General features: G+C 30.4%; 1 protein-coding gene across 1 annotated transcript; it reads left to right on the forward strand.

Moving 5' to 3' along the window:
- Positions 1-362: 362 nt before the first annotated feature.
- On the forward strand, positions 363-14,727 carry LOTGIDRAFT_224905 (hypothetical protein; the record flags this gene model as incomplete). The annotated part of the gene is made up of 24 exons (XM_009048733.1): positions 363-470; positions 676-850; positions 1,177-1,283; positions 1,533-1,648; positions 1,902-2,016; positions 2,234-2,353; positions 2,585-2,639; positions 3,369-3,445; positions 3,773-3,931; positions 4,360-4,554; positions 4,848-4,986; positions 5,244-5,347; positions 5,544-5,621; positions 5,924-6,080; positions 7,279-7,442; positions 7,933-8,067; positions 8,477-8,581; positions 8,855-9,040; positions 9,368-9,490; positions 9,819-9,966; positions 10,124-10,351; positions 10,709-10,874; positions 11,071-11,167; positions 11,566-14,727. The coding sequence occupies 24 exons, from the start codon at positions 363-365 to the stop codon at positions 11,713-11,715; spliced, it is 3,207 nt and encodes a 1,068-aa protein (XP_009046981.1). The 3' UTR covers positions 11,716-14,727.
- Positions 14,728-14,923: the final 196 nt, after the last annotated feature.

Genomic DNA, 14,923 nt, shown 5'->3' on the forward strand with positions numbered 1-14,923 from the left:
ATCATGAATATGCATTGAATGAAAGCAAGGAACACTGAAAGTGAAAGTTTACGTTCCAGAATTAGCTGTGACTGTGGAGTTGTTGATCTGTATTATTTTCAGACATTATACAGCTTGAGAAAAATTCTTAATGAGGCTGTTATTTTGTATTGAACTACTCTGTGAAATCAAATATGTAATTTGAGTTTTAAAAGTTGATAGTAATTGGCCTGTAAAATGTGATTTCATTTAGTGGCTTATCGTGTGTGAATATAATTTTTCCATAAAATGAAGTTATGTTATATTTTTCTTTAATCCAGGAAAGTCAGTGACCAATTTTGTGTAAATTTTCAATGTAAAAAGAAATCCTGCAGATGACGAAAATGACGCTTGCAGACCAAGCAGCTAAGTTGCTTGATTTCAATCAGAAACTTGATATTACTCTTCTAGATGAAATTGTGACATGTATGTACACAGATGTAGGGGCTCAGGTAAGAATTGAAAGTTATTTCGACAGGATATTAAATTATTTATTCGTTTGTCACATTTCACTAATGCACTTGTTGTTATGTATAGTTTGCTTACAATTTTATGTGTAATTGTCAATTGATGTTAAATTTTCAATAAAATTTAAAATGATCTATAATGAAAATGATATCTTATCTTCTCTGTTAATTAATTCATCTTTATTTTCAGCAACGGACAGCTCAAGAAGTATTGACCACATTAAAAGAACATCCAGATGCCTGGACTAGAGTTGACACAATTCTTGAGTTTTCATCAAATCAACAGACCAAATACTATGCTCTACAGATTCTTGAAACAGTTATTAAAACTCGCTGGAAAGTTTTACCCAGACCACAATGTGAAGGTACAAAGATTTTGCAATCGTCCATCTCCAGAAAGTTTTATTGAATCAAGAGACCTATGGTCAGATGATTTTGCAAATCATATCATTGGCGAACAGATTTTAGCCTTGGAGCCTTATATAATAAATTGTATATTTTGTATAAATAAATCAAGTACTAATGGTCCGAACAGCAAAATGAAACCTGAAATCCGTAACAACATATTGACAAATTATTGGTAGCATAAACTTTTCACATGAGGAAGTATATCAATAATTAGTCATAGCTGCTCAACATAAACAACACACACATGTATAACATTTGCATCAAATTTATTTTTTATCTGTAGGAATCAAGAAATATATTGTTGGTTTGATTATTAAGACTTCATCAGATGCAGCAGTATTAGAAAAAGAAAAAGTTTATTTAGCAAAATTGAACATGATCTTAGTACAGGTAAATGATATTTATGTTCGAAGAAATATGAAACTCTTTCTTACAAGAGTGATACAAGATTGAAGTGTACTATTAAGAGGTAGTGTCCTACTATATTGCTGGTGGTAAGATATCATTTGTTTAGACCCTATCAGTAAATTAACAGCTATTTCAAAGTTTGCTTTATCTAAACAAATTGCTGACCGTTTAAGGTTTATGTGAATTTAAGGAATGTCTTTTGCTGGTTACAAACTGAATTTTTAATTTAAGATATTGAAGTATGAGTGGCCAAGAAATTGGCCGTCATTCATTGGAGATATAGTTGGAGCCAGTAAAACAAATGAATCTCTGTGCCAAAATAATATGGCAATTCTCAAATTACTAAGGTTTGTTCTTATCTTCCAACTTTTGAATTTGATTTTTATATACAGAGGCCATCTCATTGCATATGTGATGTGTTACTGTTGATAACACTGCCTATTTAATTTAATTTTACTGATGAAAATTCTGTTCTTACCCTAACCCTGATTGGGAACTGAAACCCAAATTTGTCACCTGACTCAGTTCACAGTCCTGCATTCATTTCACTTTTCATTTGAGCAAAATTAAATTGACTAATATTCTTCAATTATCTTGCAGTGAAGAGGTGTTTGATTTCTCAAGTGGTCAAATGACACAAGCAAAAGCTAAACATTTAAAAGACACAATGTGCAGTGAATTTTCTCAAATTTTTCATTTGTGTCAGTTTGTTATGGTAAGCCATTTTAGAGATAAGCTTATGTTATGGAAGAATTTTCAATAGTTCTGTATTTCTGCCAAAGCCCTGCTGCAAATAGGTTTGACTATATTTGCTACAGGGGTACTAAAGATTACTACACAGGTTTTTGATCATAGAATCAGTCATCAGGATATGAAGCTGTTTAAAAAATATGAATGACCTTTCCAATAAGTTATTTGTGTTGTGTTTTCAGGATAATTCACAGAATGCACCATTAGTTGGTTCAACATTAGAAACCCTACTGAGATTTCTTAATTGGATTCCATTGGGATATATCTTTGAAACCAAATTAATCAGCACTTTAATATACAAGGTAAGGAATTGATTGTTAAACTTTGAACAATAGTAAAAGAATCTCACAGGTGATGCACATTGCTTAAAATGATTCTAAATGGTTTTGTCTGTATATATTCACCTTTTTTGATTGCATACATATGTACGTCAATTTTATCCTTGTACACATTCCAATGGTGCCATATTTTGAAGATTATTTGGTTGTTTAAGAATATCATAAAAGAGTTGACATATAAAAATTTTTTTTCAGTTTTTAAATGTTCCACTATTCCGAAATGTAACTATGAAATGTCTCACTGAAATAGGTCAGTCTTTTTTTGAATTGTATTTATTGTCTTTAAATTGTCTATTTCAGTCTAGAGACATATATCTACGGAGTCCCTAAGGCGCAATTGTAAACATATTTATTTATTATTTCGTTTAAACGAATCAATTTTTTCGTCTATTTCGTTTAAACGAAATAATTAACCCATCTTTTTGTTTCGTTTAAACGAAATAAACATAGGGTATTTCGTTGAAACGAAATAATTATTTCGTTTAAACGAAATAATAATTTAATTCGTTTAAACGAAATAACATTTCGTTTTAACGAAATGATTAATTCGTTTTAACGAAATATTTAATTCGTTTAAACGAAATATTTAATTCGTTTAAACGAAATATTTAATTCGTTTAAACGAAATAATAAATAAATATGTTTACAATTGCGCCTTAGGGGCTCCGTATATATCAGATAATTTCTAGATTTTGTATAAATAACTCGAATTTATTTATGCCATGAAGTATCTATATATTATGGAGAGTTCTGACAATCAGTTTTGTACATTCAGATAGGAATACCGGTAGCTCATTTTAACAGGAGGAAGCTTAAAGCTGACTTTTCTCTATTATTTTACACTAATGCAACTTTTGATATTGTTAATTTTCACCCAACTAATGATTTTATTATTGTTATTATTATTAGTTTTTCTGCATTATTCCTAATAAATGTACAGTATAAACTGAATTTGATAAATCATATAATATTATTGTAGCTGGTGTACAAGTATCACAACTATATGATGAACAATTTATTCAGTTATTCACATTAACCATGAATCAATTAAAACAAGTAGGTTTTCCTTCTTCCTTTAACACTTTATCCTATTATGATTTATAAAACAAATCAAATATCTTTTGTTCTGCTAAATTCAAGTTATGTAGGCTTATTTAGTCAATCATTTGAGATCACTTCGAATGTTTCTTGCCAAAGCTGATGCTAGATTTTCAAATTTTGTTTAGCCAATTGAACCGTGTATAGCAGGATCAGTAGCAAGTTAGTTATCATGAGAGAACTTCATAATTCATATTCATTTTAGATTTTTTGTTATTGACATAATTTTGAGATCAGAATCTTGGATGAAACAGTCCTATTTATTGATTATTTATTTAAACCTAGATGTTACCAGTTGAAACCAATGTCAGAGAAGCATATCAATCTGGAACAGATGATGAACAAAATTTTATCCAGAATTTAAGTTTATTTCTATGTACATATTTACGTGAACACGCCCAGTTAGTGGAAAAGAAGCTTGATCTTCATCCACTTCTAATGGATGTAAGTATTGATGTCTCATATTTTAGTTTACATGTTTTTTATGACAAAAAAAAACAGAAAGGAATATATTACATAACACCCTGTCATGGCAAAAAACACAACGTTTCAACACACTTTATGTTTATTACAAAATATGTGTGTTACACAATAAAATATTCCTTGTGTTTTTAATTGTCGTTCAAATTCTGTAACAATTTTATATTGTCAGTTTTGATATATTGTGCAATTCTGAATCATAAACTTGTTAGAGATTTTCATATATAGATATAATTGTCTGATAATGTAGCAACAGAAGTGTTAATTTGAGATGAATGTGTAATGAGATTGTTGTTAGCACCTTATTGATATGATTTATGCTGGAAATTATAACTAAATGCAATACAAAAAATTTCATTTTAAAGTTATTCTTGTAATTTTTTTTATTCTAGGCATTACAATATTTATGTTTGATATCTGAAGTAGAGGAGGTTGAAATCTTCAAAATATGTTTAGAATACTGGAATTCCTTAACATCCGAATTGTACAGAGAAAGTCCATATTCTACTAATAATTCTCCGTTAATTCTTAATAATCAACATGAAATGCCAGCCAGACGCCAACTTTATAACCCTGTTTTATCGAAGGTTAGTTAATTTTCTCCCAGTCAGGGATGCAGGTCAGATGGGCCACATGCTTAAAGTGTATAGTTGATCAGATGAAACAATAAACTGAAGGGAATTTTCAATTGCATCCTCTTGCACCATTATCATTAGCCAAATCAGGTGTTGAAAAGCATGCATAAAGCTCATTACATTTCATTTTCTGCATGTTTTCTGCTAAGTTTGAGATAGACCTATTTTGATCATTGAAGTTTATTCTTTTAAATTTGTTTTCATGTACATCAATAAAGAGATATTTCAATTTATACAATTTACAGGTCAGACGAGTTATGATATCTAGAATGGCCAAACCAGAAGAAGTTTTAGTCGTAGAAAATGATCAGGGAGAAGTTGTCAGAGAATTCATGAAAGATACAGATTCCATTAATCTCTATAAAAACATGAGAGAAACATTAGGTAAGTCAGTCACTAGCATGAACAGTATTCTCCTACAATATCTATTATTTAGTATTTATTCTTTTTTAGAATTACTTTGACGTGAAGCACTTGTCGGCAGTGTCATTTGTATTTGTGTGCATTAATGAATCCTTAATTTCTTCATTTGAAATTAGCTTTGATTAACATGGCCATAAAATAGGACAAATTCAAATTATACTCCTGAGGAAATTATGTCAATATTCATAGTATTAATGTGGTTTTCTGTTCCATTTCAGTATATTTGACACATTTGGACTATTCAGATACTGAAAATATCATGACTGAAAAATTACATAATCAGGTTAATGGTACAGAATGGTCGTGGAAAAATCTGAATACGGTGAGAGCATTTAACTTGGTACAAAAAGTATTATTTGAAAATAAGAACTTAACTTTTGGTCAACTGAACAAAAGATACCTGCTGATTCTGATTTGGTGAATATTATAATGGAGTTCTGATCTTTCTCAAACTATTGATCAAGACAGCGGCATCTGAAAATGATCAGATAAATAAGTTATTAATGGTATTATTGTAGTTATGTTGGGCTATTGGTTCTATTAGTGGAGCAATGCATGAAGATGATGAAAAAAGATTTCTAGTCACAGTTATCAGGGTAAGCCATTTCTACTTCGAAAAAAAATAATACTGATGTCCTGCATTTTAATTGAAATTAACGTAAAAAAGCATTTATGTACAAAAATGCACAAAATTACATGGTGTTGCATCCATTTATGATGAATTGCTTTTTTAATGAAAAGAAAGTTTTGAGCCAAGAAGATAATAGAAAGTGAGTGAGGTGGATATATGATAGTCATTATTAATATTGGACCAAGTTCAGATTTGAAATCATTGCCATCATGCACAATTACCGGTAATGAAAACTCGCTGATAAACTTCAAATAATTTTCCTTTCAGGATTTGTTAGGTTTGTGTGAACAGAAACGTGGCAAAGACAATAAAGCTATCATAGCTTCTAATATTATGTATGTTGTGGGCCAATATCCAAGATTTTTAAAAGCACATTGGAGATTTCTGAAAACAGTTGTGAACAAATTATTTGAATTCATGCATGGTGAGTAGACAATATTAGTTATTGATTTGCCTTATTTTTTTAATTTTATACGCTTGTAATTCTTAATTAAAATTTGAATGTTTTAGTTTTTTCAATATTCACTAGCATGCATATTGCATTGTGTTTGTTTCTATCTAATTCTCTCTAAATTCTGATGCCAATATGTAAGAAATGATCCAAACTATTCTCATCTCTATGTACAAAATTACTTCAGAATTAAACTGAAACATTCAAGCCTATTGCTTGAAATTATATCTTTGCATGATTGTTAAATATTTATCTAATCTGCCTTGAATAATATATCAATCTTTGTGCTCTGTGGAGATTTATCTATTTAGTATTGCAATCTTTTGACAACTCATGTGTGTGATTGAGAGTTATGTTAAGTAAGCATTTCCAGTAGCATCTTCACAATGTCAAGCTATAACGAATTTCATCTTATACCTTGACTGCAATAGCCATCTTTCTTGCATCAAAGAATGCAATTGGTTGGATTGTATGTTAGCGAAAATGGCCAGTTGGTTTCCCCCTACAGGAAATCTATAAACACTTAACCATAATGTTTACAGTCTTTCTGTCAAGGGTTCTGATTGGCTGTTTTTGCTGGCATATTATCCTATCAAATTGCAGCATTTACAAACTTCTGTGATACAGGAAAGGTGGCTATTGTGGTCTAGGTATAAGATGAATACCTTGACCTATGTTGTGAAGATGTGCCAATAGTAATGATTGTATTTCACTGAAATAATTCATTTGATTTAAACAGGTATTGATTGTACCATACTGGGCCATGGTTTTTCTGTCACCAGTTTTTCGTTTATGAAGTAAACTTTTTATTTTGTTATATGTTGTCGGGGATTTCTACATTTTTGGTCAAAAAATTCTCAATCAAAATCTTATCTCATATTGGCTTAAAACATTCTGTCTGTAATAGGTATATCTAAATATTTAATGATTTTTTTGGAATCCAAATACATGTATATTAGTCAATTGTAATATCAGTTCGATGGATATTATACAGTGTATACGGGAAGTTTTTGACTTTAGATATGAAATCCCTAAATTGTTTTTCTACTCTAACATTTAAACACAGTCTTTAATATACACTCACTATTTAATGAATTTATGTGGATTCTGTAGCTATTCTATAATTGTTTTTATCACCTGTTAAAAGAATGTTGAATTACTTCGATTATAGAAACCCATGATGGTGTACAAGATATGGCTTGTGATACATTTATAAAAATAGCCCAGAAATGTCGTCGACAATTCGTACAAATACAAGTTGGTGAAGTGATGCCATTTATTGAAGACATTTTAAATGGTATCAATACAATTATTTGTGATCTTCAACCACAACAGGTCAGTTCACATTTTAATATGAAGTCCAAACGTATGTTATAGTTACCAAGTACAACAAATTAGAATCTATGAAAATACTATACTAGTATAGTAGTATAATTAAATACTCATTTCCAGTTGTCAAGCATTACAAAATAGAACTTGATTTGACAACAAATTTGTCATATTCTGTGAGAAGGGAAAGAAATAATCATTGGACTCGTCTATTAGTATTTGCATGAAGTTATATTTGTGTGATCTTATGTGTGTTGCAAGGTAGTGTCTACTGATTGAAATGATCTTTTGTAGTGGGCTGGCAGATGCCAGTTGCATCCAGCGGGAGCTACTATTAAAGACTAGTCCCTTTGTTTGTAATCAGGGTTGTTGGAACTGAATCAATCGGATAGTTTGGTACTGTTTGTACCAACAAGTGAAAAATCAGTAGAATATGTCTAATGTACATGCATAGTATTAGTGATGTATTGATAATATTATAAGTTATATATTTTAGGTTCACACGTTTTATGAAGCTGTAGGGTTAATGATTAGTGCCCAAACAGAACAGGCAGCTAGAGAACATTTAATAGAAAGATATATGTTATTACCTAATCAAGTATGGGATGGTATTATCAATCAAGCTACGCAGGTAATATTAAATGTACTATATAATAGGTAAAATATATTAGGGAGATAGTTGTCAATCATGCAGAGATATACTGATAATATTAAATAAAACTCCATAGAACATACAAAATACTATCATCTGGTTAAGTTGACATTTGGCAGATATTATGCTTTACACTCTAAACCATGGGCTGAATATTGGATAGGACCATGTCACTTTAATAGGGAGGTAACTGTTAAGAATTAGACTGTGATATTATGAACTCCATACCAAATACATATATGATAAAGTAGCCAGTGTGAGTCAATACTTTAATATGATGAAAAGATTGAAGTGTATCTGTATTTAACAGTCCAGTCATAATATGTGATTTGACACTTGAAAGAGAAAAAGAAAACGAAAACAAATTGAGCGTTATTATCTATTGTAGAATGTGGAAGTGTTAAAAGATGCAGATGCAGTTAAAAGATTAGGAAATATTTTAAAAACCAATGTAAGAGCCTGTAAAGCCTTACAACATCCCTATGTAGTTCAGGTAAGATATTCCGTTTCCATTTCAAGTGGGGGTAAAACCTTAAAAATCAGCTCTGCCAATGAATATATTCCACATTCAAAAAGTATTAAAACAATGCCTTTAATGTTCTATGTTTTTGTTCAACCAGTGCCTGTTTCTGGACTGATTCTCTAGTTGGTAGATAGGATGATGGCTTGCATATAATCTTAATGAGCTATATAGTAATAATACAAATCTATCAAGTCATTTCGCCAGTTAATATAATGTAATAAATTATAATTAATCTGTTTGTAGTTAGGAAGAATCTATCTGGATATGTTAAATGTATATAAAGTCATGAGTGAAAATATAAGTAGTGCTATAGCTACTAATGGTGAAAGTGTCACCAAACAACCTTTAATACGCAGTATGAGAACAGTGAAAAAAGAAACATTAAAGTTAATATCTGGCTGGGTTAGTCGCTCTGCTGATCATCAGATGGTAAGTAGATTTTAGAAACTATTTTGCAATCTATTAACAAGCCTATTTTTGCTTTTGACATAAGAACAGCTAGTTTGAAATGTGGTTAAATTTTCAGGAGTAGAACATAAGAGAAAGTATTGTATTTCAATTTTCAAATAAATGATTTGGAAAGAATTATTTACAGTTACATTTGATAATGTTTAGATTGTGTTCTATAAAGATTAGTATATCTATATTGCTCTATGATTTTTGTATTGCACTTTTTGAACAGTGAAAATATTTTATTATTAATTAGTAAAGTTAGTTATATATTTATTATGAATTTATTGTGGTTGTGTTTTGTAGGTAGCTGAGAATTTCATACCTCCATTATTAGATGCTGTATTATTAGATTATCAGAGAAATGTACCTGCTGCCAGAGAACCAGAAGTTTTAAGTACAATGGCTACTATAGTTGACAGACTAGAGGTAAAGATTCAAAGACATTTTGTTAGTAAATCGCTTAGGAATGAACATAGTTGTGTATTTTGCCCATCTTTATTAGTCCATTCTTGAGTTATTTCATTTCATCAGACAAGAGTCATGTTGTCAACTGACTGTTTATTATCTGAGCAAAAAAGGGTTTTTTTAATTTTTCCGATTATTATTTCTATGACAATTGGAATAGCAGTACTTAGGATGTCTTTGCACTGATAAAAAATATTTAGAAAATTAAAAAAACTTTAGAACTTTAGCAATAGAACTATTATTACTATTGAATTATTATATTTTGTAAAAACTATTTGTATATTTTCAGAACCACATAACTAAAGATATACCACAGATATTTGATGCTGTATTTGAATGTACGTTAACTATGATCAATAAAGACTTTGAAGAATACCCAGAACATAGAACCAATTTCTTCTTATTATTGAAAGCTGTCAACTCACATTGTTTCCAAGGTATAATTTCAATTTTATTACAATAGAATCTATTGCTTTATTATCCTGTATTCAAATTTTCTTTTTTCGGGGACATAGATATTGTCCTGTGACCTCGCAACATTTTTGTCAGTTCATGATATTTTATATTCAAGTATATTATTTATTACTATTTCAGCCTTATTGAACATCCCTGCAGCACAGTTTAAATTGGTTTTAGACTCTATAATCTGGGCGTTTAAACATACCATGCGAAATGTTGCTGACACAGGATTAGATATTTTATATTTTCTCCTTCAAAATATTGCTAAACATGATGCCCCTGCACAAAGTTTTTATCAGACATATTTTACTGAGATTCTTCAACATTTATTCTCTGTTGTAACTGACAGTTCACATACAGCAGGTTGGTTTTCTTTTTATAATCCTTTCAAATTTTCCTACCAGACTATTGCATATTAAAAGACATGGATTATGAATTGATACTGGTTATCTAAGTGAATATGTGACAAATTCTTTAATACTTTCGACTTTCATACGTATATTAATGGCAAATTCCTATAAATCATCTAGTTTGATATTTGTGAATATTTAATTTATGTTGAGAGGACGATGGATTACTTTAACTATTTTAAATAGATTCATATTACATCTTGGCAATAAATTCTGATATTGTCATAACCATTATATTTATGTTAAATTAACAGTTAAACTATAAAGTAACCATTGATAGACAGTTTATTCTAATTTAACTGTATTTCAGGATTAACAACACAAGCCCAGATATTGGCATATATGTTCAGTACATTAGAGAGTGGTAAAATAACCATAGCATTGGGCGGTGAGGGAAACAGTGCAGCTAATAATGTTCAATATATTCAACAATTTTTACTCAATTTACTGAAAACTGCTTTCCCACATCTTAATGAGTAAGTTCACTTTTTTCTTTTCACTTTCTTTCGTCAAGTATCCAGTATTCAATATATTTTTATATGATACAATAGTTACATTTATTTTTGCAAATATAAAGAAAAATTTGTGAAACACAAATTTCAAATTTGCCAGTCTTTTTTCTTATCCACCTCATAGAATTGCTTAAGGTATTGTCTTGTTTATTTTTTTCAGACCACAGATAGAAATCTTCATCAAAGGTTTATTCAGTTTTGATAGAGATTTTGCTGCTTTCAAAGAACATTTACGAGACTTCCTTGTGCAGATCAGAGTAAGTTTGTTTTTTAATAAATTCAATTCTGATCTATTTAATGATTGAGTTAGAAATATTAAAACAGAAAACCTAACAAATCATCTGTTTATCCAACAGACAGGTGTAGACATGAGAATAAGTTCTACTTGTCCAACTTCAGTAGGGTCACAGGGTGAAATAGGTCTGTTGTCTGAAGTCTGCACTATTCGTAACTGAGAATTTTTTGTTATTGTAATGATTGAGTTCTTTAAAATATCAATTGAGCAAATATTTCTTAATTTAGAAATATTTATTGCAAGACAATGAGCAATTCTCTTCTCAAAAAAACTAAGGAGTAGTATACCATAAAATTGTTCTGTGTTAATTAATCAATCAAAACAAGGCTTTCAATGTCTTTTTTTGTTACGTTTTTTCAGGAGTTTGCTGGGGAAGATCTTGGTGACCTGTTTTTAGAAGAACGAGAAAATGCAATTCAACAAGCCCAGGAAGAGAAACGTAAATTACAGTTATCTGTGCCTGGTATATTTGGACCACATGAGCTACAAGAAGACATGCAGGATGATTAGATTGACAGCAGTTGTCTTGTGTGGAACTTTATTACTTGGTAGTCATATATATATATATGTGGACATATATAATACAATATGAAAGGAGAGACAGTGTGAATGGAATGGAATCCAAGAATCAAGACACGTTAGCACAATATGATCATGTAATAAATGTGAGCTTTCCTTCATATGAGCCATGGTCACGATTGAATATACCTAGATATGAAAAAACGACAAGCTACGTCCCAAAAAAAAGCATCAATATGCTAAATATAAGACATCAGCCGTGTAATTGATAAAATATTCTCCTAAAGATACCAGAATCTGCTTCAGATGCACATGCATCTTTAGGTCCAATATGAGGGAATCCAGACAAACTATGTTATGTACCGAGTTATTCAAACATTTCATCAATGTATATAGTGTTATTAAACGTTACCTAGTTGTAGAAATTCATCATGTTCAGTGCTTAAAGACTTGATATTGGAATGCATGGAACATTGTGTATAATTTCACCATTATGCATGTTGGACGTCCTGGTTCAGATTGTACCAACAGGTGCTTGTTTTAGCCAAACCGTGATTAAACTATTGGATGAGCAAAAGCAAGATATGACACAGTCAGTGTTGCGTTTGCATTTAATTTAAATTGGACATTCATCAGAACCTAGAGTCAGTAATTAAAATGGCAACTCTAACTAGTGATTTGAAGAATCAGATGTTATTGAATATCCACTTCAATAAAATATGTCATTTGGCATTGAAATCTTAACACTAGTTGTTTATTTTGAATTGGTGAAGGTGAACTGATGCAGACTACAGTGAATCCATGCATAAAGTGAATTTCCAGGAAGTAAGGAAAGGGACAGTGTGTATGGATAAAAGACAGTGAAAGAATTGTATATATTGTTTAAAGACTGTGTAAAGTGTAACATTATCAGTGATAAACTGTATTTTTTTTATTGACAACTAGGCCATTAAAACTGCTGTAAAGGTCTGATTCTTTCAATATCTTCTAATTGACTTAAAGCATATGGACAAACTGACTTGTTATATTCTATTTACTGTTTCAAGATATTGAAAGAATTTTGTCCTTGCTTTCTCAGTGCCCCATTTTGGTTGAGGTAGGAAACTTCATTAGAAGGCAATTCATTTGATGTGCATGATTGTAAATTTCTAATTTGGCTCTGATTGATAAGTCCCACATTCAAGTGATCATCTACAATCTTAACAAATTTCTGCGTGACTCAGATACGTTGTCCTTTAGGTTAAAACTAGAGTAACAAACAAGCAGTGTGATCTAGGGCTGGGTGAAATTTTGGCATGTTTTAAATTAAGTATTTCTCAACTGGTTTCTCAGTTGAATTATTAAAATTATTGATCTGTAGTCTGTCATCGATAATCAATCTCAATGTGGTAATCGTTACCCAGCCCTAGTGTCAACATATAAATTGAGTGATTTCAACATACCCCTGCCACAACTGTTGAAATAGTTGAATAATAAACAAGAGAAATAGTGGGCCTAATTGACAATGAAAACCAAGATAAAATTGTGATTGTATGATGATAGTCAATATAATACTAATAGTTCATATTGAACACGGCCAAACTATATTATACTTCGTCTTAATAAAGACCAAAGAGTTATGGGCCTTTGCGCAATATATTCAAATGTTATTTTTCCCTATGTGGAATTAAAATTATGTTTTTGTTATCATTTTACATGGAATATTTATTTCATCTTCCATTCATGAGTTTTTTAAATACAACTATTTTGTTTTCTGTGTTGAGAATTTGTATGTTTCAGGCATTATGCATCACCATTGTTATTTTGGACTTATCAATGCAATTTAATCAAAATATACTAAGTGCCGGTTTCATTCATTTCATGTTCATGGACAAAAATGGTTAACAGTCTACAAAAACCCCTTCAGTTTGCAAATGGACTCTTTCTACACATATACATCATTGATTTTAAGAATACATGTATGGAAGCGTTCAAAAGAAGTAGCGGGTTGTCAAGTGAAGACTGACAAACTATTTTTACCCATGGACTAAAAAAAAATTCATAAGAGTTGTTTAAAAATACAAAACATTTTGGATTGATGGAATCATCCTATGTAGTAATAATTCAGTTGAAAGTTTTCAGAATATTATTCATTCTTTCAATATTTAAATAACTATTTTGCCAATGGATATATAATGTTTGACAATATTTTGTTAATTTTAATAATAAAACAATCATAAAACAATCATGGAACAGTCATGTACAATTAAAAAGATTGATAATTTTCATGTATATTTTTAAGCTTGATTTGAAATTGAAAATAGATTGCTATTGATATTAACGGAATCTCAAACAGGATTTTTATTAATCTGATTTTGGACATCAATTTATCATCGAATTTCAATTAACATATAATTTAGTTTAATTTAGCCCTGACTCTTTGACGTTATTGTATCAAAACAGGACTGGCTTGTGGCCAGCCATGACAAGCATGCTAAGATTGCTAAGACTTATAAATTAAAAGTAAAAGGTAAGCATACCTTGCCTTAGTACACCATATTATTTTGACTATTTTATTGAATACAATATATCTAGAATTGTGTATCTATATTTTGTGCTTTGATTGTATTTTTACTCTTTGCTAGTTTTTGACTTGGATATTGTGGGAGCAAAACAATGTATGTTGCTTTGCTTATTTTGAATTAGGATGGGTTCAGATTTGTGCAGTTTGCTACTTAGATTCTTGTGATTTGCTTATTATCTCAAATGACTATTTCATGTTTAAGCATGTGATCAGGAGGTGACTGATAAAGGCATTCCTTAAATTTAGTAGGACAAATTGCATAGATGTGAACCTGCCCTAATTTTTGGACATTTTCCTTTCAGTTCTATACTGAATAAGTTCCTTGACCTGAAGTTCTACAGTACCTAATTATGTTTTCATGTTATTTTAATTACCAAATATGGTATGTGGTCATTTCTGTATGGAAACCCATATTTGAAAATAAATATTTGAAAGTTCAAGTGTCATGAATTTTATACAAGGAATTATGGTTCTACCATATGGGTTTCGTTTCAGAGCCAGTGGAATAGCTCAATCAGTAGCGAGTAATATTGTTGTCTGCTTGGCGATAAGGTGCCAAGGGTTTGAATCTTCCTAGAAGTATGACAAATTCCAATTGGCAGTGCTTCTGAGAGTTGTTTTGGTGTCAGCTCTCTT

The sequence above is a fragment of the Lottia gigantea genome (genome assembly GCF_000327385.1).
Source record: "Lottia gigantea unplaced genomic scaffold LOTGIsca_128, whole genome shotgun sequence".
NCBI classification, from domain to species: domain Eukaryota; kingdom Metazoa; phylum Mollusca; class Gastropoda; family Lottiidae; genus Lottia; species Lottia gigantea.